This window comes from Monodelphis domestica, chromosome 4, assembly GCF_027887165.1.
Source record: "Monodelphis domestica isolate mMonDom1 chromosome 4, mMonDom1.pri, whole genome shotgun sequence".
Classification (NCBI taxonomy): Eukaryota; Metazoa; Chordata; class Mammalia; order Didelphimorphia; family Didelphidae; genus Monodelphis; species Monodelphis domestica.
Window position 1 is genome coordinate 377,904,628 of NC_077230.1, and position 23,038 is coordinate 377,927,665.

The 23,038-nt window shown below is 48.5% G+C and overlaps 3 protein-coding genes across 9 annotated transcripts in view; 1 reads left to right on the plus strand and 2 right to left on the minus strand.

The window, feature by feature from the left end:
- The window catches only part of EYA3 (EYA transcriptional coactivator and phosphatase 3), a 112,707-nt gene extending 108,767 nt beyond the window's left edge, over nt 1–3,940 (plus strand). For all 7 annotated transcript variants that reach the window (XM_001372750.4, XM_056795433.1, XM_056795432.1 and 4 more), the window contains one exon: nt 526–3,940. In XM_001372750.4, the coding sequence (XP_001372787.1) occupies nt 526–606 (81 nt within the window). In that variant the 3' untranslated portion in view covers nt 607–3,940. The remainder of the gene's footprint in view (nt 1–525) is intronic.
- Nucleotides 3,941–5,249: 1,309 nt separating this feature from the next.
- Nucleotides 5,250–12,951, minus strand: XKR8 (XK related 8). Its single transcript, XM_001372696.5, has 3 exons — nt 12,381–12,951; nt 8,464–8,660; nt 5,250–6,212 (listed from the first exon to the last, which is right to left on the minus strand). The coding sequence occupies exons 1-3, from the start codon at nt 12,812–12,814 to the stop codon at nt 5,524–5,526; spliced, it is 1,320 nt and encodes a 439-aa protein (XP_001372733.4). The 5' UTR covers nt 12,815–12,951; the 3' UTR covers nt 5,250–5,523.
- Nucleotides 12,952–15,025: 2,074 nt separating this feature from the next.
- Nucleotides 15,026–23,038, minus strand: part of LOC100020072 (acid sphingomyelinase-like phosphodiesterase 3b) — a 42,832-nt gene continuing 34,819 nt past the window's right edge. Inside the window, exons 6-8 of the mRNA XM_007491457.2 lie at nt 19,024–19,204; nt 17,875–18,008; nt 15,026–15,565 (exon numbers count right to left, since the gene is read on the minus strand). Coding sequence (XP_007491519.2) covers nt 15,200–15,565; nt 17,875–18,008; nt 19,024–19,204 — 681 coding nt within the window. The 3' untranslated portion in view covers nt 15,026–15,199. The remainder of the gene's footprint in view (nt 15,566–17,874; nt 18,009–19,023; nt 19,205–23,038) is intronic.

Consider the following 23,038-nt stretch of genomic DNA (forward strand, 5'->3'; position numbering starts at 1 on the left):
AATAATTTTTTATAGAACAAAATGATTTCTTAGCCTTTACTGCTTTTCCAGTCTTGTCTAGCCTGTTAAATCCCCCCCTCCCCAAAGTGGTAAAGATCCACCTCCTTTCCCTGCCTCCCTTCCCTCCCCCCAAATTAGAAAGAAAACAAAGTTTCTTACAAACCTTGATTGGCCAAGAGCCAGGAGTCAGGACCGGAAAGAGCTCTGGAGATCATCGAATTTGCAGCCCCCTCATTTTACAGAGGAGAAAAGGGCCCATAAAAACTTGTTCTCCCTCCATTCTTCTAGATTGGCTGACTTGCTGTGTCTCCTTATTGAGGGATGGGTGGTCTGGTTGAGGGTCTGATCTAAAGCTAGGGAGGAGAGATACCATTATCTGTAGTCCAAGCCTGCCAGGAGACTGGGATTATTGGGAAGATGATCAGAACTCAGGGAGGGTCTTGGGAAGAGGTCTAAGGAACCAGGCCTTGGGGAGGAAACTTATGGAAGAAGCACAGATAACCAGGCATCCCCCATCTCTTTCAGCACAACATGCCATTCTGGCGAATCACAAACCATGGAGACCTTGTGTCACTTCACCAAGCCTTGGAACTGGATTTCCTATAAGGATGGGAGCTGAGGTGCCAGCCCCATGAGCCCTTCTCCCTCCCCATGGGGGCTAGAGACGGGGGAAAGATGGGAACTCTCCTCTCCTCGGGACAAGATGCAAGCCCAGCCAGAGCCCAGAGCAGGAAGGGACAGTTTGTTTTCTCCAGGAGGGGGATCCATCCCAGGGCACACCTTGGTACAGAGGCAGGAGTCAGATGGAGAGAACAGCCATCTCACCCTAGCTGCAGTGATTTAATTCTTCTATTTTTGTTTTCTTTTCAAAAAGAAAAAAAAAATCCCTGAGGCAGAGTTGTGCTCAAATGTAGTGTGTGATGGGAAAACACAGCGCTATGAACTTGTGGTAAATAGGTTAGAAGCAGAAGACTCCTGTAACATCTCTGTCCTTCGTAGTCTACTTAGCTCTGAATTTACTCCCAGTGAATGGACACATTCTTTTCTTGGGTCAGGATCTGGTCTCTGAAGCAGATTTTCTTTGTCCCCTCTTTATTAAGCCAAAAGGGGGAGAGGGGAAGAGAAGGGTAGATTTTCTGGGGAAGTATTCATGAGTTCTCTGATCTCCTTTCCCCCTGCCAGTACAGTAGCTTTTCCTGAGGTCTCTCCTATGCTCCACCCTTGGGATTGGTGCCCCCTCGCCAACTGCTCTAAACCATCTCTCACTTGGGCCCACCCTCTCCTGTTGAGGTCACCATTGGATTTACCCAGTGTGTGAGATGCCCCTTAAGGAGATGTGTTGGGAGCACCCACACCTCTGCACTAAAAAGTGTCCCCACAAGTGACCTTCTGTCATTGTGATGCCCGTTCAAAAAAATTGTTCTGTCCCTTGTGCTGCCTCCCTTGCCAAACCCAGGTGAATTCTGTAAGCTTGAATTCCTATCCTGCCCAACTACAGTGTTTGCCAGACACTCATATCTCCCATGCATCTCAGCTGCTGGGACAGGCCAGAGAAACCAAAGAGAAGGCTCTGTACCTCTTTGCACATTTCCCATCTCTAAGGTGCCCTGATGCCTGCTCCTTTCCCTCTCTCCCAGGCCCCTAAGACTCTCCCTTGGAGCTGTATAGACTGGAGTTGCCTCCCTAGGCCAAGCCACCAACTTCCTCTCAGGCTCTGCCCCCACCTCTAGGGGCAGCCCTGTTTGTATGACCCCCAGTGGGACCACCGCTTCCCCTAGCAGCCATGGAGACAACCCAGGCTCTTTTTCCTTGGGCAGATGAAGCCAGGCCCTGGGGGCTATGTTGGGACCTTGAATCTGAGGTGAGGAATTGGTGTCTCTCTCCACTGCCAGCCCTGATTCCTGTCTGGCCAAGCTACCCATGTGCTAGCATTTTCTGTCCTTAGCTGAGCTCACGGAATCCCAGGCATGGCTGGTGCAGGAGCTGCAGCCAATTGGGCTGTCAGTGGGACTTGATTTTCTATTGGCTCCCAGTTTGAAATGGCATCTTTGGGGCTCCTTCTGTCAGTCTGGACTCTGGGAAATATTAAACGTTAGAGGACCATCTCTCATGGGCTCGCTGGCAACATCCCAGATCTGCCTCCTGAACTTCTTGGGCCTCAGCTGCACTCCTCCTTGGCCTGCCTGGAGAGGAGACATCCCTGGGAGCTTCAGGAGGGTTATACCCTGCCAACCCAGAGGAAGGGGCTGGGCCACTGAGCCTCATAGCAGGAGCGAGGAGCAACACAAGATACTGGACCCAGGACCCTAATGCCCTAAGAAGCTGCTCCTTCCTTCTCCCTTTAAACTGGTTGAAGGATCTCCTTTCAGATGCACCTTCTTGATCTGCAGAGCAATATTAGGAAGATGAGCTTCTTTTCTCCTTGGCTCTGAACTTCTCTTACACCTGCCCCAGAGGATGCTGTACCATGGACTGGGCAAGAATTGCTGAGGGATTCCCCCCTCCTGCCCCTCAGTCCCTTGCTCCTATCACCACTCCTGTGACCTTGGGAACCTAAAACCTTGGCGGGGGGTTTCTCCTAAGATGGGCGTTGAGCCCATTCCCAACCAACAACTATATGCAGGTTTTTCTCATCTGAACTTGGACTTTGCTAAGGGACGAAGCTGTCCCAAGTAAAATATCCTTGAGGGCAGTCAGGCCAGGCTACTCTGATGCTCTTGACCCCAAACCCAAAAAGGGGAGGCCAGAAGGTATCAGCCTTCTCTTTAGCAGTTTGCAGTGTTCCCCCTACACAGCTCACGCTTCCTATTTCTAAGAGGGATCGTTGGAAAGAAAAGAGGGCTTGTGTTGGATTGGGCGGAGTAGGGATGGAGCTGAGGAATGCTGGGAATCCTTTAGTTTCCCCCAAAATGCCTGAAAACCATTTGTATTTGAGACAATCCCCCAAGGAATGGCCAAGTATTGATACTTCCACCTGATATTGGTTCCTGTAAGATGGGTCCAAAAACTCACCCTGGTAGTCCCCAGCTGTCAGGAGAGCCCCAGGGTCATAGAGTAGCTTAACTTGCGAATGTAAAACTGACTGTGCCTTAGCATCACCATGTCCAGAGCACTAGTGGGGCAGTCCATGTGTCAATGAAGTGGCCACCAGGCTCACCCATAAGCCCACTGAGGGCTCATCTACAACGTATTTTCATTGGGTTTGTTCCTTTCCTGCATTCTCTGCTGAGGGTAGGTGTGGAGGCCCTGAGCATTGCTGGCATCCTCGCTGTCGGTACTGTTCATGCCAAAGCCTAATTCAGGGAAAGCTCAGGTTGCGTTTGAGTGGCAAGACTGGTAGCTCAAGAGCTTTTCCCAGCCCCATCTACCACCAGCCTGAGCACCTGCTCCCAATGTCTGGGGAGAGCTGCAGGCCGCAGCACCCTCCCAGAGCTGTGATGGGCAGAGGGCCGGAGCCGGCCTCAGGAGGGGCAGTCTCGCCCCACCAAACTTCCACGCCCCTGAAACAGGTTTCATTTCTCACCATTCCTTGTTTTCGCTATTCATTCAGAAACTGAAGCATTTCATTCAAACTGTAGAAACCAGATTTGAATCCCAGGAGATCTCAAGCCACAGGACAGAAATTGTCCTGTCCCCACCCCAGGGTGATCTCAGAAGCAATGATCCAGTCCTCCCTTTCTGCTGCCCCCCACCCCAAGAAGACTGGAAAGCAAAACTCCTTGGCTAGTCCTTAATGCACTGACAGGAACCCTCTTCACAAGGACCGATTCTGCTCAAAACTGGATTTTTCTGTCTGGACTTTAGATGCCTCAAAACAGGAATAAACAGTGGATTTGGAATATTTATGTGACCGAGGGCATTCGTGGCTGTAGATTCCTTGACCATGTTATATGTAATGGGAACTTATAAACTTGAAAAAATAAAGTTTTTATTTTCTATACCATTGGCTTCTGTCTCTTCTTTTTTTGAAAATGCTAAGTATTGGTTCCAAGGCAGAAAAATGAGTAAGGTCCAGGCAATTGAGGTTAATTAAGTGATCTGCCTAGGCTCACACAGCTAGAAAGGGTCTGAGGCCAGGCCTGGCCCTGTTCAGTGACCACCTAGCTGCCCCCTCTGTCCCTCTTCGTCCTGTCTATCCTTCACAGGTGCTGCCCCCAAGCCCTATCCTGAGTGTCTCAGGCAGCAGAAGCCTGGTCACTCATGGGTCACGTCTCCTCCCAGCCACTGTAAATAGAGGAGGGCAGCAGCATGAGAATAGGCTCCCTTCTGTAAATGACAAAAAGGAGTCCCCAGGATTGAAATGCCTCATCTAGGATCACATGGCTAGTTAGTGGGGAGATCCACAAATAATGATTAAAAAGGGAGTTTTGAGTTATTAAAGGGGAGTTTAAAACCCAAGAAGGTTCTTCACCTAAGGGAAAATATTGAGGGCAAAGGCTAGTGGGACAGTCCACCGAGGCCAGGTGGCTAAGCCCTTGCTGGGAGTCAGGAGACTTGGGTTCTCTTTCTGTTTCCCTCTCCAGTCCTATTTCCTGGTCTGTTTTTTTTTTTTTGTTTTGTTTTTTAAGAAAGAAAATGGAAATGGACTCCACCACTTCTAAAGTTCTCCCTCACATTGAAAAAGTGTAGCGCATCAGCTCTCGGCCCCATGTGCTGGTGTGGCTAGCAGCGTTGGGGATCATCTTGAGAAAGACTGGGAGGCTCCTCCTTGGAGTAGACAGAGCCTTCCCTTCCCAACAAGACAGATGGGTTCAGGCATAATGTGTTCCAGAGGCCATTTCTGTCCACAGATGTGCAGAGCTCTAAGTCTTCGCAGCCCCCTTGAGGGAAGTGTTAGGGCCTGGAGACCAGGCTGCAAGAGTGCCGTGCATGCCCATCTTGGGGTCCACCCACAGATGGCACACAGTCACTGTTCTCATGGATGGTGGTCGGAGGTCGCCTTTGTTGCTAGCCAGCAACAAGGAAGCCCTGGGTCGGTGGGATACAGGCTTGGGTACAATCGAACCCAGATGGTCAGTTCACAAATCAGTCAGCCCCCCAAGAGCCTCAGCCTCTTTCTTTGGTTGTTCATCTCCCATCCCCCCAAATAAAGTCATTGTTTTTGCCATTCTCATGCCATTTCCTGGGTCCTTTCTTCCAGTGCAAAGGCCACTACATTGTGTGCATTAGCTGGTCTGTCTTGGGCCAAAGCCCTAAAAGGTTGGCAGTCGGCAGTTACTGTGGCTTAGTAAAATATTGAGGAGACGGGGCACATTTTAAAGGTTTTAATAAATCTTGGCCCTGTGCAAAATGAATCAAACTCCCTGTTTGGGACTTAAGCAGCACCTCTTCCCCCCACCCCAGTTGAGACAGGAGGGACAACGAAAAAGTGTTTCCTTCTTGAAAAACAAAAATCTTCCAGAAAAGGAGTTTTGTGTGGCCTTGACATGGGGCTCACAAGGCACTTTGGGGTGACACTGACAGTTTGCCCTTCCTGGTGGCAGCTGGCGGGAGGCACAGCCAGCACAGCCCCTGCCTCCCAGTTCAGACGGCACCATTCACTCCCCTCCTCTTGGCAGGGACCGCTCTGGGGAAGAAGCTCTGGGCGAGTTTGGCTATTCGCCGGTTTTGGTGCCAGTCCTGGAGGGTAAGGCCTCGCCCATCCCCCTCGTCTAAAGCTGCCGTTTGGCGGCTGGGGTGCAGCCACTGGTAGTAGGCGCCACGGAGCCCCAGGCCCAGCAGGAAGCAGAGGGCGGCCCCAGGCAGCAGCCAAGGCAACAGGGAGGAGCCCAGAAATGGGACGTTGTGTGCCAGCCACGTGCCACCCAAGAGGGCGCTGTCCATCAAGAGGAAGCTGAAATGGATGATGCTGCGGTTTCGAGTCCTCCCCTCGGACACATTAAACCAGGAAAAGTAGAGTATGAGGGCCACCGTGCCTCGGAACAACCACTCGGAGGTGGGGCCCGGCATGAAGTCCGTGTTCTGCAGCCAAACCCAAAGGAGCAGGACCAGCCAGAGAGTCAGGAAGTGGACAGCGATGTACCACGGGAAGACGGTGGTGAAGAGGGCCAGCGCCAGGATGCGTGGACACAACAGGAGCAGGTTCCAGAGGAAATAGACGGCGGAGGAGAGGTAGCCCAGGGGAGGCTTGGTGGGAAGGCAGCTCCTGAGAGCCCGGTGATAATCCAGCAAGGCCCACGCAGTGCAGAGGAAGGACGTGCCGATGCCCAGCCCTGTAAAGCATGAAGACCAGAGACGTGAGCTCGGCCCGGGGCATCCCTGGGCTATGGGCAAGGCCCCCGGCACAGCGGAGAACGGCATGGGAGAGGCTGGCCGGGACACGGCAGCCAGCAGATCATTCGCCAACTCGCCTCCATTCTCTAAGAAAACCTGCTGACTGCCATTCCCGAGTGCGTTTCGCCTCTCCTGTGCGTTCCCCGGGTGCTGGGCCTCGGCCCCTGGCCAGGCGTGCCGTGTGCCACGGGCGAGCCACTTAACCTCTAGGCACTGGCAAACCACTCGGGTATCTGTTGAGAAAGCTTCGCGGACGCCTTTGGCATGCTGTGCTCTCTGGGGCCCCGAAGAACACGGCTGAACAACAATGAATTTTTTCGTGGTGTCCGCAGACCAAGAGAAAGAATGAAGTTCCATTAACAAGGTCAAACAATGAAATGCCCTTCCACGCCCCTGAGAGTTTGCCATCTGTTCTACGCACTGTTTGGGAACTGGCTCTCTGGGACTCGTGCCCTCTGACCCTGGGCTAACAGACTTCATCAGAAGACCTGGGAGTGGGGCAGTGGGAGGCCCAGTGGATGGAGAGCCAGGCCTAGAGAGAAGAGGTCCTGGGTTCAAATGTGACCACTTCCCAGCTGTGCGACCCTGGGCGAGTCGTAGCCCACTGCCTGGCCCTTATCGCCAAAAAATTCTGCCTGTAGTAGAAAAGCTCCGTGTGCCTGGGTAGGCCAGCGCTCAGTGCAGCACTCGGCAGCTAGTGCTTTCCTCGAGGGCCGTGTGGGTTTGTGGGTAACCCGGGTATATCCCGGCCCTCCGTCAGGCTCCCCTGAGCTTCCGCCATCCACGAGGTGGCCCGTTTTAAAGGCCAAACACAGAAGTGTGGCTGAGCTGTACGCGCTGCTGTGCTCATTTGATGGCTCCCGGCCCCAGGCCTGCCACACAAGGCCCTTGTAGCTGGGCAGACTGGCCAGCATCCGGGTCCTTTGGCCTCCGAAAACCCCAAGACCCCCTTGTCTCTCTCGTCATTCCCAGGTCTGTGCAGGCGACTCAAGGCTTCTACGTCCACCCCAGTCCCTCTCGCCCCACATCAAGTCAAGCCAAAGAGCTTTCCTTAATCTGCTGTCTGTGGGCACCGTGCGAGGCACCAGGCTACCAAGACATAAAAAATGAAGAAACCAAGACGAGGCGACGTACAAAGCACCGTACGGATAAGGTCTCTCCAGGATAAACTGGGGCAGGCTCGGAGGGAAGGCACTGAGATCCAGGAGGACCCGCAGAGGGGAGGAAGTAGAGCATTCCAGTGCCTGGGGACAGCCAGGGGAAATGTCTGCAGTCAGAGGATGGAGTTTCCTGTTGGAGGAACAGTGAGAAGGCCAGTGTCACTGGACCCACTCACTGTCTGGAAGGGAGTCAGGCCAAGAAGCCTGTAAAGGCAGGAAGGAGCCAAGTTAAAAGGCAGACTTCCTGTCTAACTGCAGGAACAGGGAGCTCCTGGAGAGTCCTGGGTAGGACGGTGACAGTCGGACCTGCTCTGGAAGGGCCCTGGAGTGAGCAGAGACCAGCCAGAAAGCTGAGGAGGGCCTGCACCAGGGGGCGTTGGGAGTATTTTCCAATCACATGTAATGGACATCTTGAAAGACCGTGATCTTTTCCCCAAACCCGTCCCACTAATGAACTTTCCTATTTCTGTCAAGGGCACAACCCAGCCTTACCCAGGGTGCAACCTCAGGGTCGTCCTCATTCCCTCCTATTCATCTCCTCCCCCTCTTTCCTGTCTGTCCCCTCCTTGGCCATCTCCTTCCTGGACCATTTCAGTGGCATCCTGGCCTCCCTGCCTCCAGTCTTTCCTCATTCCAGTCCATCCTCAGAGCAGGCCAGACTGGCACTCCTCCGCTCACCGCTCCAGTCAGGACAAGCCTCTCGGTTCTACACTTAGCCTGGCTCCAGCCACCCTGGCCTTCCTTCTCTTCTCGAAGCCTTTGCCCAGGCTGTGCCTTGTGCCCTACACTCCTTAGCACTCCTAGCTGCCCAGGCTCTTCCTCTAAAAAGATAACCTTGCTTTTATTTTTTATACAGAATGTCCCGAAAGTCTTTTAACAGCTTTAAGCTGTTTGATGCACTGAGACTTTGGAGACAGCATTAAAGCTTAAAGCAAAACAGCCGTGATACTTTGAGATGTTTTCTCTAGCCCTGAAATGAGCCTCCCTCCCCCCCTTCACCGCCCAGCCTGGGGCCCACCCTGGCACTCACACTGATAGTATTCCACTCTGCCCATACACAGGGTAATGTGGAGCACCAAGATGAGCTGCGGCGTGGCCTCCAGGAAGGTCTCGAAGAGCCGCAGCATGCTGATGTCCATGGAAATGAAGTTGGCATAGTCGAGGTCGACCTCGGCCGGCTCGTCCTGCCTCCACAGGGAGAATCCCACTTTCAGGGCCCGGACACACCTGGCAGGGCACAGGGCACCGACAGTGGCCAAGTCAGTCCTCTGCTGCCAGGAGAGCGCCCGGGCCCCACACCTGCAGGGGTTTGGAGCTGGCTTCCTTTACGATGCTAAGGATTCCATTTTATGCACTGAAAAACATTGTGCTGAGGATCAGAAGCCAGAGAGGTCGGACACACACAAAAGGCCAAAACCCGGGGCTGCCCCAGGAGAATCCGGGCTTTGCCTGTGTCCTCTGAGCAGGAGGGCCGGCCTGATCCATGACAAGTTTTAGGACAAATGACACTTTTCCTTCTAGGCCTGCCCGGGGAGAAGTTAATTAACTCATTAATTGATAACTAACCGTGGCCAGTTTTAGCTGAGGTACATCTACTTCATGCTTTTCCTCTCACCATTCAAGGCAAAAGAAAACATTTGATGATCATATGTGGTTGTTTTTATATTAGCAATTGAAAGTGATAGAAATGTTCATATTAATACTCAATTGAAATGATCAAATTATTGAATATTCAGAGCCATCAAAACTAATTTTAGATATCTTTTTATGCACACCCAAAAGGCAAAAATACCTATAAGCAGTAGCTGTGAGTTGTTTTTTTAACTCTTACCTTTCGTCTTGGAATCAGTACTGTGATTGGTTCCAAGGCAGAAGAGTGGTCAGGGCTAGGCAATAGGGGTGAAGTGACTTGCCCAGGGTCACACAGCTGGGAAGTGTCTGAGGTCAAATTTGAACCCAGGGCCTCCCATCTCTAGGCCTGGCTCTCCATGCACTGGGCTACCCAGCTACCTTGAATTTTGTGAAATTTTCCTTGCATCAATTCCAAATTTGCCTTTTTGCAATTTCTACCCACTCACTAGATTTGCACTCTGGCACCAAGAAGGAAAGTCTGTTCCCTCTTCAGCAGTTTCACATACTAACCTGTCCCCATCTGTCTGCTCTTCTCCAATGGGAACATCTTCATTTCCTTCAACCTCCCCATCTTGGTTAGCCTTTCTAAAAATGTGATGCCCCAAACTGCCCACAGGCCTCCTCCAGTTGTGTAGCCTGACCCAGGTAGGCCTATCATCTCGGTAGGCACTCGCAGCCTGCCTCTGGTCTGCTACTAGAGCTACATAAAATATTAGGTTAAATAAAAAAGCTAGCAAGGCCTTTTGCAATCTCCTGCCTCAACTCCTCCGGAGCCTGGTTCTAGTGAATGCAAAGTAAGGTGTGAATGGCAGAATCCAGACACCACAGAGAGACAACAGTTCTGTAGGTTGTTTTTGCCTTTTTTCAGTCAAAAAGGCCCCGGGTGGGATTTCCAGGTTCTCTCGGAAGCCATGGCCTATCTGGCCTATGAGGGAAGTGTCCTAAATTCATGATTCAATCAGTGAGTTTTGTCCTTTTCCAGGAATGATTCCACCCAGAGACCGTTTTCACTACATTTTCAATTCAAAATCAACAAGCAGTCATTTAAGAGCCTGTAATGTCCCAGGCCCTTCCGGAGCATCTCCAGCGCCTGAGAACTCTCTTCGAGAAGCGTTGTGACCCTAGAAACTCACCACCAAGCTCACCAAGGAGAAGAGGTTTGCCCAAGGTCACAGAGCAAATGAAGAGCAAAAGAGGACCTTGAACCCATCACTTGACACTGAGCCCCGACTGTTGTTGTGGTTCCCAGCTGCTTTACTTAGGATTTTCTATTCAACCAGCCTTGCCCCCAAGGGTGCCGCTATTGTGGCCCACAGTTGGAAGGGTGCCATTTGCAGGCAAGTCCCTGAAGTCTCTGTGATCCCCTAGAGCAGGAAGCAGCTCCCCTCTCACATACCAGACCACCCAAGTCACAAGGCCGCCTGGCAGCCAGACCTTGCCCACTCCTGGGAAAGAATGATGGTCTGGGCCCAGTGGGTCAGTCCCTGCTGAGTTTAAGTCCCTCTTCCCTCTAGGCCTTGCAAAGTGAAGGAGATGGGGGAGGGACCACCCAAGTCTGTCCCAACTTTAATATTGTGTTAATAATAACTGGCATTTCTCTAGTGCGAGGCACTTAGTACAGCAGAGACTTCAAGTCACTTTAGGACAAGGGGAGGGAGAAAAAAAGTGCAGACATGGATGACTGACAGCCGGGTACAGAGACAGACCCCTTTTTGAGCACTGACTTGGGATGGGCACCTCAGGAGGGTCCCCACCCAGTCAGGTAGAACTTCTCAGCCTCCCTCCCCCCAGCTTTATAGCTCCTTTCATGTCTCCCTTCCCTCCTTCCCAAGGTAAATTGCAGGCAGTAGGCACATTTTTTTTTTAATGACAAGGATTTAGAAGATAATGACTATATAAACCCTTTATCTAATCTAAGCTACTAAAGGCTTAGAGTTAAGAGCTGGGGGAAGTGCTTAATCTCAAGCTTATCTTCAGATGATAGCCTCCATTATATTTGGGGCAGCTATATAGCTCCTAGGATAGGGTGCTGGGCCAGGAGTCAGGGAGGTCTGAGTTGAAATCCTGCCCCAGAAACTGAGTGACCACCCTGGGCAAGTTTACCCTGTTTCATCTGTAAAATGAGCTGGAGGAGGAAATGGCTAACTCCAGTATCTTCGCCAAGAAAACTCCAATGGAGTCACAAGAGTCAAGACACCTAAACTAAGTACTATACACATATTTCATATGATCATCACAAGGAGGTAAGTGCTATTATTATCCCTATTTTAGTTAAAGAAACTGAGGCAGAGACTATGTGACTTATCCAAGGCCACTCAGCTAGTAAGTGTCTGAGGCCACATTTGAACTCTGTCAGCCACTCTGCTCTGCCTAGCTGCTCCCCTTGTCGCCACCTGCCTTTCAAAAGGGAAGTCCCCAAAATGAATCCTTAGTGGTGAAGTTTTTACTGGGGACAAGAGGCCTTCCTGAGGATCCTGAATTTAGAGGAAACTGGGTGGTGCAATTGCACAAATACCAAATACTCTTTTTAACATTCAAATTCCTATATAGGCTGGACCCCCCCCCCCCTCCCCTTTACCATCTTCTTACAAGACCTTACTCCCCCTCTCCATGTACTCTATGATCCACTGGCACTGGCCTCCTGGCTGGTCCACACACAAGACCCTCCATCTCCTGGCTCTGGGCCTTCCCTCTGGCTGTCCTCTGTGCCTGGAACCCTCTCTCTCCTCTGCTATGACCACCGTCCTCCCTGGCTTTAAGTACCAACCAACTAAAATCCCACCTCCTACAGGAACCCTTCCCCAGCCCCTACTCATTCCAGTGGCTTGCCCCAGTTAATTATTTCCTGTTTAGCAAGTATTTAGGCTTGTTTTAGACTGTGAGCTCTTTTGAGGGCAGGAAGCCTCTTTTCGTATCCCCAGCTTTTAGTCTCATATCTAGTACATAGCAGGGGCTTAATAAATATATATCGACTGAATAGAGGGTTAATCCTGGAGGCCGAAAGACCCGAGTTAAAATTAGACTGCATACACTTTCTAGCTGTGTGACCCTGGGTAAATCACGTAAGCACTGTATGCCTCAATTTCCTTGACCATAAAATGGGGATCATAATAGCACCTACCGTTCAGGGTTATTTTGAGAACCAAATGAGAAAATAATCAGTACCTAGCACATTACTAGGCGCTAAGTACATAAATGCTAGTGTCCTTTCCCTGCCTAGAACCGACAAGGACCTAAAGGTGTCATGTAACGCCTCCCGACTGTCATCTGACAGACGGGGAAACTGAGACGCTGCCCGGTGGTGAGGGAACTTGCCTGTGCAGGTAGCCCAAGTGCAGAAAATGCAGGAACGCGAGCCAGCGGCCTGAGGACGGGCCCGGGTGCAAGCCGGCTGGGTCCCCACGGTACCAGGCCCAGCTGAAGAGCTGCAAGACGGCCGAGGCGAGGCCCAGTGAAGCCAGCTGCAGCGCGGTCCACAGCAAGTGGCCCTGCAGGGCGTATTGGCCCGCGGCCCACAGGTCTGCACCCAGATCCAATACGAAGGCGCCCGTGCCCAGCGCCGTTAGCAGCAGGTCACGGAGACGGCAGACCCGGGGATACCCCGGCATGGCCCCACTTCCTCCCGCCTCCTCTGGCGCCACTCCCGCTCTCGGGACGCCGTCGGAGAAGGGTGTCCCCGCCCCTTCCATTCCGTCCCCTCCTATCCCCTGCGACACTCCACCCCTTCTGTGCCGCCCCTTCCACTCCATCCCTGCCTATCCCATGTGACGCTCCGCCCCTTCCATCCCATCACCTCCTATCACCTGCGACGCCTCGCCCTACACCTTCCATCCCGTCCCCTCCTATCCCCTGCCTGCAAGGCACCTTCCACAAAGTCTCCTCCAATCCCCTGATACGCTCCGCCCCTTCATCCCGTCCCGTCCTATCACCTGCGACGCTCCGCCCCTTCCGTACCCTCCTCTTTTCTTCCCTTGGATACCTTTCCCTTCTTCCTCTCCTCCCCTTCTCTGCCGGGTGCCTCCCCTCCCTCCTTTTCTTTTCAAGTGCCACACCCCTTCCACCTTCTCGTGTGAGGGCGGACTTGAAGTGGGGAGAGATACAGCCTTCTCGCCTCTGGGGCCGCCTCCAGAGGGCGGAGTCATCTATGTCCCACCTCCTTCCAGTATGGGGCTGGGCTCCCGGGAGCCCCTCCCTTCCCCAGCCGGGTCAGCTGTTGTCTGTTCTTAAGGCTCCACGTGCCTTTATGGAGAACTTTTATTGGAGGAGTCACAGATTTCCCCGCAGCAAAGGGCGGATACCTATCCTGGCTCCACTCTCAACCGCTTAATTGTGAAAGGAAATTTGTGTGAAAGGAAATGCCGTGTAGCGGGTGTGCAGTTCATCAAGTTCAAGGCCTTTGTTGGGTCTTTGGTTCTGAGTCCCTTTCTTCAGGCGGATAATTCCAGGAGACCTTGTCCACCAGAAGCCACCTGGGCTACAGAACCTGCATGTCGTCACAGGTGTGACCTTTTAGAATAAAATGCCATCTAGAACTGCAAGAGAACTCAGAGGTCACTTTCTCCAGATTAAAGTGCAATTGGGACATGTTTAACAAAATAAATAAAAATATGACAGAGAACACTGCACTTTAAAAACGAAGTGAATGTGCAATTAGCAGCAACCCTTACCTACGGATATTACTTAAAGGAAGAAATTAATCCACAGAGTATTCACTGGAAGGAGCAGTTTGAGCAGAGTGAACACAGCTCCAGGCTGGGGTAAGGAAGACATCTCTTCTGAGTTCAAATGAAGCCTCAGATACTTACTAGCTGTGTAATGCCGGGAAACCTGTTGGCCTCAGTTTCTTCATCTGTAAAATGAGCTGGAGCAGGAAATGGTAAACCACTCTAGTATCTTTGCCCAAAAAACAAACCCCAAATGGGGGTGGTGAAAAGTTGGACATGACTGAAAAATGACTGAACAAGAAAATTCCCTGGAAGATCAGATACTGAAGCTGAAGCTTAAGTACTTTGACCACATGATGAGAAGGCAAGGACTCACTGGAAAAGATCCTGACATTGAGAAAGATTGAAGGCAAAAGGGACAGCAGAGGATGAGATGGATAGTGTCACAGCAACAAACAGGATCTTGGAGAGCCTGGAGATTGTGGAGGATAAAAGGGCCTGGCATACTATGGTCCATGGGGTCAAGGGTTCAAGTTCATTCAAGAGTTGGACATGAGAGTATGACTAAATAATATCAGTGACTCACTTTCTATTCAAGTTTGACAACACTAATCTAGACCAATCTCTTTTTTCATCTGAAAATGGGGTTTTTGGAGGAGACAGTAAGGAGGTACTGGGAGAGGGAGAATTGGGAAAGACTGCATGTCAGTGAGCCAAGTCAATAAGCATTAATTAAAAACCTATTATGGGGCAGCCAGATGACTTGGTGGATAGAATTCTAATCCTGGAGATCCTGGTTCAAATGTGACCTCAGATACTTCCTAGCAGTGTGAATCTGGGCAAGTCAGTCCCAGTTGCCTAGCCCTTACCACTCTTCTGCCTTGGAACTGATAGTTATCAATTCTAAGACAAAAGGTAAAGCTTAAAAAGAAAAAAAAATGATTTACTATAAACAGGGCAATGTGCCATGCACTGAGAATACAAAGACCCTGCTCTCAAAGAGCTCATAGTCTAATGAAGGAGAAAGCATACAAAATATGAATGTGCAAGATATATATGGGATGAATTGGAGTAATCACCAGGGGGAAGGCACAAGAATTAAGGGAATTTGGGAAAGTCTTTGTGATGAAGAAATTCAGCCTGAAGGACAGACAGCCACCCCCTCCAGCTCCCTTCCTTCTCCAGACAGCCAGGTGCAAATATGACAAGGCTTTCTATTCTGTAACCAAACTGCAGCTTTGTGACACTTATTCCCCACCAGACCAAGAGACACACGATGCTATTTACTAAATGCCATAGAATGTTGGAATGCTTTTTTCTGAATATAAAAATGCTTATATCAACAATACTCAGGGCCCATCGGGAATATATGATCTCCTCCCTCTGAGTCCGGCATAATAAAGTTCTTTCTTCATCCCAAGTGCTGAATGAGTTTCCTGTACCAGACTCTGATAATTTTCCATAACAGTCTCATAAAGATTTGATCAGATGAAACCCCATCATCACACAGAAGAGGAGCAGGGACCCTGGCAGTCCACAAGAGGAGCTGAGCTGCTTGATGCACCTTTCATACTTTGCAAAGTCCACCTCCTTTATGGCACACAAATGCTCTTCCCGGCAGTGCCGGTGACAAGGCCTGAGGTCATAATTGACAGAGTTGAACTTGTAGTATTTCTGCAGAAACTGGCTCTCCGAGGCGATCTTTTCCAACACCCGATGCATGGAAGCTGCCGAGCCATCTTGGACATAGAAGGCTTCAGTCAGTCGGTATTCTTTCTTCCACTTTGGGGAATGAAGGTTGGCATGGGTGAGATTTAAATAATAGGTCACCATGTCCTGAAGGGACAAGAACAGAAGCAGAAGTCAGCCATCAGCTGGTGAAGGACTGAGTAATCAAATACCTCTATCTCTCTCCTCCACTTACTCCCCCTCAAATGTCTGTAGCACTTAATGCTGAGACTCAACAGGTCTGTGGAAATAACAATAATAATAGCAGCTAACATTTATTTAGTGTTAACTATGCCAGGCACTGTGTAGAATTTGAAACTGGGACTCTCTCATTCTATGTACCAGCACTGCACACTCTTGGCCATGCTGCTTCCCAGAAGGGGCTGATGGTGGTCAAAGCGATTGAGCTTTGATATTGAGGATCCCCTTTGAGCAGTAGAACAGAGGGATGGGATGGTCATCATCTGAGCTAGAAGAACCCAGCTGGAAGTCCCTTTAGAAGGGCTCTCTGATCACAAGGGACAGGAGGACTGGGGGGAGGGGAACAACAGCTTTCAATTGACTTCATTGGTAGGGTTTCTCTCCACTCCAAATCCACTCAAACTCTCTTATCCTCAATGTTCTCACCCATGAAATGGGGACAATAATAGCACCTACTTCACAAAGGTCACTGTGAGGATCAAATGAGATTATGTGTGTATGGTGCTTTGCAAACCTTAAATGTTGCAGCATTATCAGCTCCTTTCAAAAGGCATGAAGAACAGCAAGAAACACCACAGGATGGGAAGAAGGCACAGGTCTTGATTTGCAACAAAAGGGAAAAGAATGGAGCCTGCACACTCTAGGCCAAATGACCCTGACACTGAGTCCTAATTTCTCTCCTGAGCTCCAGTTACACATCACAAACTGCCTAGTAGGCATTTTTCAATGGATGCCCCAAAGGTATCTCAAACTTAATCTGTTCAAAACAAACTCTGTACATCTCCCCACAAACCTTCCTTTTTCAAACTTGCACCACCATTCTTCCAGACACCCGGGGTCAAAACCTCAGGGTCACCCTGGACTCCTCCCTCTCACTCATCTGGCACAGCCAGTCATTTGCCAAATCTTGCTTCAGCTTGACATTTCTTGTATGGGACCCCTTCTCTCTACTCTACATTTGGGGCCTCATCACCTTTTGCCTCAACAATTCTAATAGCTTCCCAATTGATCTCCCCTTTTCAAGTTCTTCCCCTCAAATCTATTCTTCACACAGCTGCCAGTCCTTTTTCTTTCTTTCTTTTTTAATCTCTTAACTTCTGTCCTAGTGTCAGTTCTAAGACAGAAGAGTGGCACGGGTGAGACCATTGGAGTTAAGTGACTGGCCCAGGGTCACATAGCTAGGAAGTTCCTGAGTCCAGATATGAACCCAGGACCTCCCATCTCTAGGCCTAGCTCTCAATCCATGGAGCCACCTAGCTGTCCCCAATTACCAGGTTTTGGAGTTTTCCTCTACCACATATCTTGCATCCGTCCCATTCCCTATGCTTACGTGACTTCCATCCAAATTCAGGCTCTCATGATCTCTCCTGGATTATTGTAATAGCCTCTTAATTAGTCTCATGCCTCTAATTTCTCTCTTCTCCAACCTGTCCTCAGACTTATCAAATAGTCTTCCCAAAGCACGGGTCTGTTCATGTGTTTCCCTTGCTCAAAAGCCTTCTGGAGGTCCCTACTGCTAAATGGAAATGCCAGCTTCTTAGCTTGGAATTTAAAGCCCTTCATAATCTGGCTCCCACCTTCTTCCTACATTCATTACTTATTATTCTCTTTCATGCAACCTATATTCAGCCAAATTACACTATTTGCTGTCCCCAGAACATGGCATTCTACCCCTGGCTTGGGTCTCCTGCACAAGTTGTCTCCCAGGCTTGGAACACAATCCTTCCTCACCCTCTGCCATTTAGAATCCCAGCTTCAAGGCTCAGCTCCTGTGCCACCTCCTATGGAAAGCCCTTCCTGATTCCCCATATGTGTCCTTTCCCTCCTTCAATGGTCTTATGGTCTGTTAACTTGTCTGTTTACATGGTACACTCCATAGTAGAAAGGAAGCCCCTTCTCATCATTGCCTTTGCATCCAAGCACTGAACACACAAGTGTGTCCCCCCAAAGCAGGTGGTTAACAAATGCTTCTTTTAGGGGCAGTTAAATAGCTTTGTGGAGAGAGTGCCAGGCTTAGAGATGGAAGGTCTTGGGTTCAAATTTGGCCTCAGAGATTTCCTACTTGGGTGATCCCAAACAAATGACTTAATCCTCATTGCCTAGCCATTACCACCCTCCTGCCTATACACAGTGTTGATTCTAAGATGGGAGGTAAGGTTAAAAAAAGATGCTTATTGCACTGAATTAAATTAAGTTAGGTGGGGTCATGTTTTTACCTTAAGTCGTAGAGTGGCTCGATCGTACTCCCAGACTCGGATCCCAGGATTATTGGGTCCATTTTCTACTCCAGGAAGGGTTGTTTTCTTGGGTGTTACTCCAGGAGTCAGAAACATGACACTGACAGGGTTATCTTTATAGAAGAAGCCAGATATGAATGCAATTCAAATTTCTTACACACACTCAAGGCCATCTAAAATCTAGCCCCTCTCTATACACTTTCCTTTTGTGTTTAATTTTTTTTCAATTAATCTAAATTGATTTTCTCCCCTACCTTTCTTTGCCAGTTTTGTCATAGTGATAGTCTCAATAGGCTACATGTAGATCATCTATTTCTACATAGATCTGTAGATGTATCTGTATATAGATGTCATAGTGTTCATCTCTATAGACTCTAAATTATAGCCAAGATGAACTACTTGCAATCCCCCATATAGGCCTTTGGCATATGGTCCCCTACCACAAGATTACGCTCTTCTTGTCTCTTCTCAATGAAGTGCCTCATCCTTTAAAAACCCTTCTCAAATGCTCATTCTTTTAGGAATACCCCTTGATCTCCCCACACAGTTATGACCTTTCTCCCCCTGGACTCTATTGTGGTTTACCTCACATCTGTCATGTATTTCTGCAGATATATCTTATTCTCCCATCTGACTTCATCTTTTATGAAGGTAGGGCCCAAGTCTTCCCTGATCTGTGTACCTTCCCCATCACCTCGCCTGACTCTCCACAAAGAGAATGTCCTTAATATGTTGGCTTAATTTATGGAACTGAAATATAGGAAAATCCTGGGACCTGAATGGATAGGGTGTCAGGCCTAGAGTCAAGAAGATCCTTCTTCCTAAGTTCAAATCTGGCTTCAGACTCTTAATCATTGGATGACCCAGGGAAAATCACTTCACCTTGTTTGTCTCAGTTTCCTCATCTAGAAAATAGGCTGGAATGAGAAAATAAGAAGAAAATGGCAAACCACTCCAGCATCTTTTCCAGGACAAGCCCAAAGGGGGTCATAAAGAGTTGGACACAACTCAACAACAAGAAACCTGCAAGTGGCAATTCCCTGGCCAAAGACATCCCTGTAGTTTTCAAGGGAAAGTTATTTGAAGAAGAGAGAAGATGTAACTTTAAACCACCCTGATGATGCTTGCCTTTGTCATCATAAAACATCCGGAAGCTGTCGGTGTGGTGATGACCAAAAAACTGCCCTTCAATCACACGATAGTGTTTCTTGATGATTTCCATGTAGCGTTTATTGAAGTTGGGCCTGAACCAGGCTTTATTTCGGGTCTTCTCAAAGAAGCCGGGAGGCATGTGCCCAATGATATACACCTGACAAAGAAAGGGTTCAGGCTATCCAGGGTGCCAAAGGAGAAGACTCAGAGAGACATCTCTGTCCTCCTCGAATCTCCTTCTCTCTGATTGCTGATATCCTGGGCCTCCTTTAAAGCCATAAAATGGGATGGGCTTCCTCCATCCCTGGAGATCTCCAAGTGGATACTGAGGAACCACTTATTCAGGATGTCATAGACCCTTCAGGTATGGGTTGGACCAGATGTCCCTTCCAACTTTGAGATTCTGGGAGGAATTGCCAGTACATTGGGACAACGAGGCAGAGCACTGGAGAGAATATTAGGATGGGAATTGGGAAGATGAGTCTGATCTCAGACACTTATTAATTGTGTGACTCTTAACCATTTTGCCTCAGTTTCCTCAGTTGTAAAAAGGGTTATTAGTGTCTGGTACATAGAAGGTGCTTCTTCCTACAGACCTCTCCCTTTTCTGAACTTGCCACTTAGTGGTCAGAGGACCAGCACATATCTGTCTTATTATCCAGGAATGGACAACTGTCCATGTGACCTGAGGATTTAGTGGACTTCAAGATCAGCATGAATCACCATCTCATTTGATCTTCACAACACCTCTTGGGGCATAGATAATAGGTAGTATTATCCCTTTTACAGATGAGAAAACTGAGGCTGAAAGGCCTGCCCAGGGTCACAAAATTTGTATGCTTCTGAGGCAGGATTTGAACTCGGGGCTTCCCAATTCCAGTCTCTGCACTCAGCCTATTGTATCACCTACTTGCCTAGAATGCCACAACACTGTAGCTGAAAAAAGAAAATCAGTGTGGTCTTGGATAGCTTTAAGAAAATGACATGGTCGAGAATGAGGAGGGTGACTGATCCTCTTGCACTCTGTCCCAGTCCAACTACCTCTGGAGCACTGTGTTCAGCTCTAAACACCACATTTTAGGAAAGACATGAAGAAGTTTGAGCTCATCTAGAGGAAGCCAGGATGATGAGGGGACTCGAACCCATGTCGTGCCAAGATCTGCTGAAGAACCATGAACTATTTAGTCTGGAGAAGAAAAAATGTAGGAGTAAAAATTATAATTATATGTGTGTATATGAGTATATGAGAGGCTGTTAGGAAGATTTTGCATGGACCCAGGCAGCAGAATGAGGACCAGTAAGAAGAAGCTGTAGTTAGGTAGGTAGATAGGTAGGTAGATAGATAGATAGATAGACAGACAGACAGACAGACAGACAGACAGATAGAGAAACAGATTGATAAATGGATGGATGTGTGTGAAGAGAATTTCCTGTGTCCCCAGACTGCTAGCTTTACATCATGTGATTGGACATCAGATGAGAGTACTCCAAACATAGGTCATAGGTAAAATGACCTGGGGACAATGACCTGGAAAGAATCCACAGTTAAGTGGAAGAAATAATAGAGGGGTGCCAGGAAGTACTCCCTCTCTATTCCCTTGGATGGTGGTGGAGGCCCGTGGCTGAGAGAGATAGCCATGTGGAAAGACATGTGGTTAGATTAGAAATAGACTTTAGTCTCTAACTCTCTGCCTTCTCTATTTCAAGTAAATATTAATGGAATATTATGGAAACTAAGAACCAGAGTCTTTAATTTAACTTTAACAGATGACGACCTGAAGTTTTGGGAAAAGAATCCTCTTTTCCAGAAAGCCTTTTAGTATAGAATAAACTAGATTAGTCTTGCTCCCTTCCCTGTTTGCAAAGCTGGTTTTCATATTTTTCCCAGTTGCACATGCTGAAAGGCTACCTTGCTTCTACTGATAAGCTGCCACCACTTGCTGTTTCCCCCATCCCTGCTGCCACCCACTGCCTATTCCCTTGGAGCTGTGCAGAGGAGTGAGATAACACCCCCAACTACTACCACCATCACCACCTCAAAGCAGCTCAGGGCTGAGTAGTGCCTGGGGACAGCTGAGTAGCCAACCCTGACTCAACACCTGCTTGGTGAGCCCAGCTTTTAGCAACAGTCAGCAGAGCCTCATAGCCCTTCATTGCCGACCCCACCTGGTGAGATGGGCCTCTACCAGCTTCCATCCCCTGACTTCCCACTGACCCTATTGGAACGTAGCTACCCCACCACCACCATTGGAGAGCTACAGGCTTTCAGCTCAGAAATGAGGCTAGCTCTTGGACCCATGGTGGTGACAGGTCCCCTGCACAGCCCCCAGGCAGGACCTTTGCAAGCACCCCAGAGCAGGGGACTTTGGGCCCCACCCACACTATTCACCCCCATCCCTGCCTGATTTCAAAGACAATCCTAAGCCAAGGGGGCTTCCACACTCCTGGCTGTGAGGGTGGGGTCTGAAGCACCAGCCCACATAGGGAATCTCCTGTGCCACGCACTGGATCCTGATCTCCCAGCAGAGGGTTGAGGCTCCATGCTTTCAGCTGTGGCTAAAAGTGCACAGCAGCTAGTACATGCAGGTGTAACACCACCCACAGGCAAGAAGTAAAACTGTAAGCAACTTAATTTAAAACTTTTTTTAAATAATAAAATTAAATATTATCGAATATACCAAACAGACTTGAATTAAATTGAATAAATGAATTATTAATAATTAAAAATTAATAATAATGAATTAAATAAAATGAATTCAAATTAATGAAATTGAACAAAACCAAATTAAGCCAAACTAATTCAATGCAATATTAATTAATCAAATATGCAAATTTGCTAATTCAGTGATTCATTATTTCAAACATAATTTTAAAAAATAATAACTATTATTCTAAATATATATATTTATTATTGGTACTATTGCCTTGCAATAATTACTAGTGCCTTGATTAGTTGCTTTCTTAACCCTTTTCTAGTCTAGGAGCTTTCTACAATAAAATTAAAGGAAGTTGTGTCTTAAATTTTTTTAATGTTTTAGGATCCTTTCATTTGTTTGACTTGCCCATTCAGCAATAGTCAGAATAGCTTCTTACTAAGCCCTGACAGTAACAGACAGATTAGGACAGAAAGGCTAGAAATTTTTCTTCTAAATTCAGAGTCAATAGACTAGAAACTATGGGAAATATTGGAGTGATACTAATTTTCCAAAAGAACGTGGTATGTCAAAGAAGGAAGCAAATAAATTGTGTAAAACATGAGCAATAAAATCCTTTAGCTGACTGAGGTATGGTTCTTTTGATTTTAAAGTTTTGAAAAAACTAAAACTGACCATTGGCCATAAGAATTCTAAAGACTATGCCTAATGGCTCCTGTGGGCAAATATGTTTGAAAATGCAACAAAAATCCACTGAAAATAGCTTGATTGACTCTGAAAACCCTAACAAACTACCCTCATTGTCCTACAGCCAGGAGGTTATTCCTTCTTTAGATCCAGACCATTCTGGCTTAACACATTCAGTTCTTCATCTTAAATCACTAGTTAAATCTAGCAAGAAAGACACCCTGTCGTCTTCCTACCCTGCCTGTGAGGAAGCTTTTCTTCCCCCTACTGATCCAAACCAGGACTCGACCCCTTTGACTTGTCCCACTATATCAGACTCTCCTTGACCTCCTACCTCCTCCCATCTCCTTTCCTCTCAATCCACCTGTTTACCCTACCTTACCATCTAACCTTCAAACCCAGTTACCCTCATTCTTGTGGCACCCAGTCTTTGCCTTGCCTGGCTCATTTTCTCTCTTACCTTGCATAGCTTTTCTTTCCCAGCTACCCAGTCTCCACCCATCTTTCTTCTGACCATTCTCTTCCACCTGCCAACCATCCTTCTCTTCTTCTCCCCACTCTGCCTTTCCTCTCTCTACTCTCCTTTCTCTGACCAACCCCACCCATCCTACCTGGTCTCTTCCTCTCCTCTCTGACCCCCACTCCCAAAA

Coding starts and splice junctions, on each gene's coding strand:
- XKR8 (XM_001372696.5), bottom strand. CDS start 12,814: ATGGAGTGGAAGGGGCGGCACAGAAGGGGTGGAGTGTCGCAGGGGATA. Junction 8,661..12,380: donor CACTTGGGCTACCTGCACAG/GCAAGTTCCCTC, acceptor GTGCCCTGCCAG/GTGTGTCCGGGCCCTGAAAG. Junction 6,213..8,463: donor CAGAGTGGAATACTATCAGT/GTGAGTGCCAGG, acceptor CATGCTTTACAG/GGCTGGGCATCGGCACGTCC.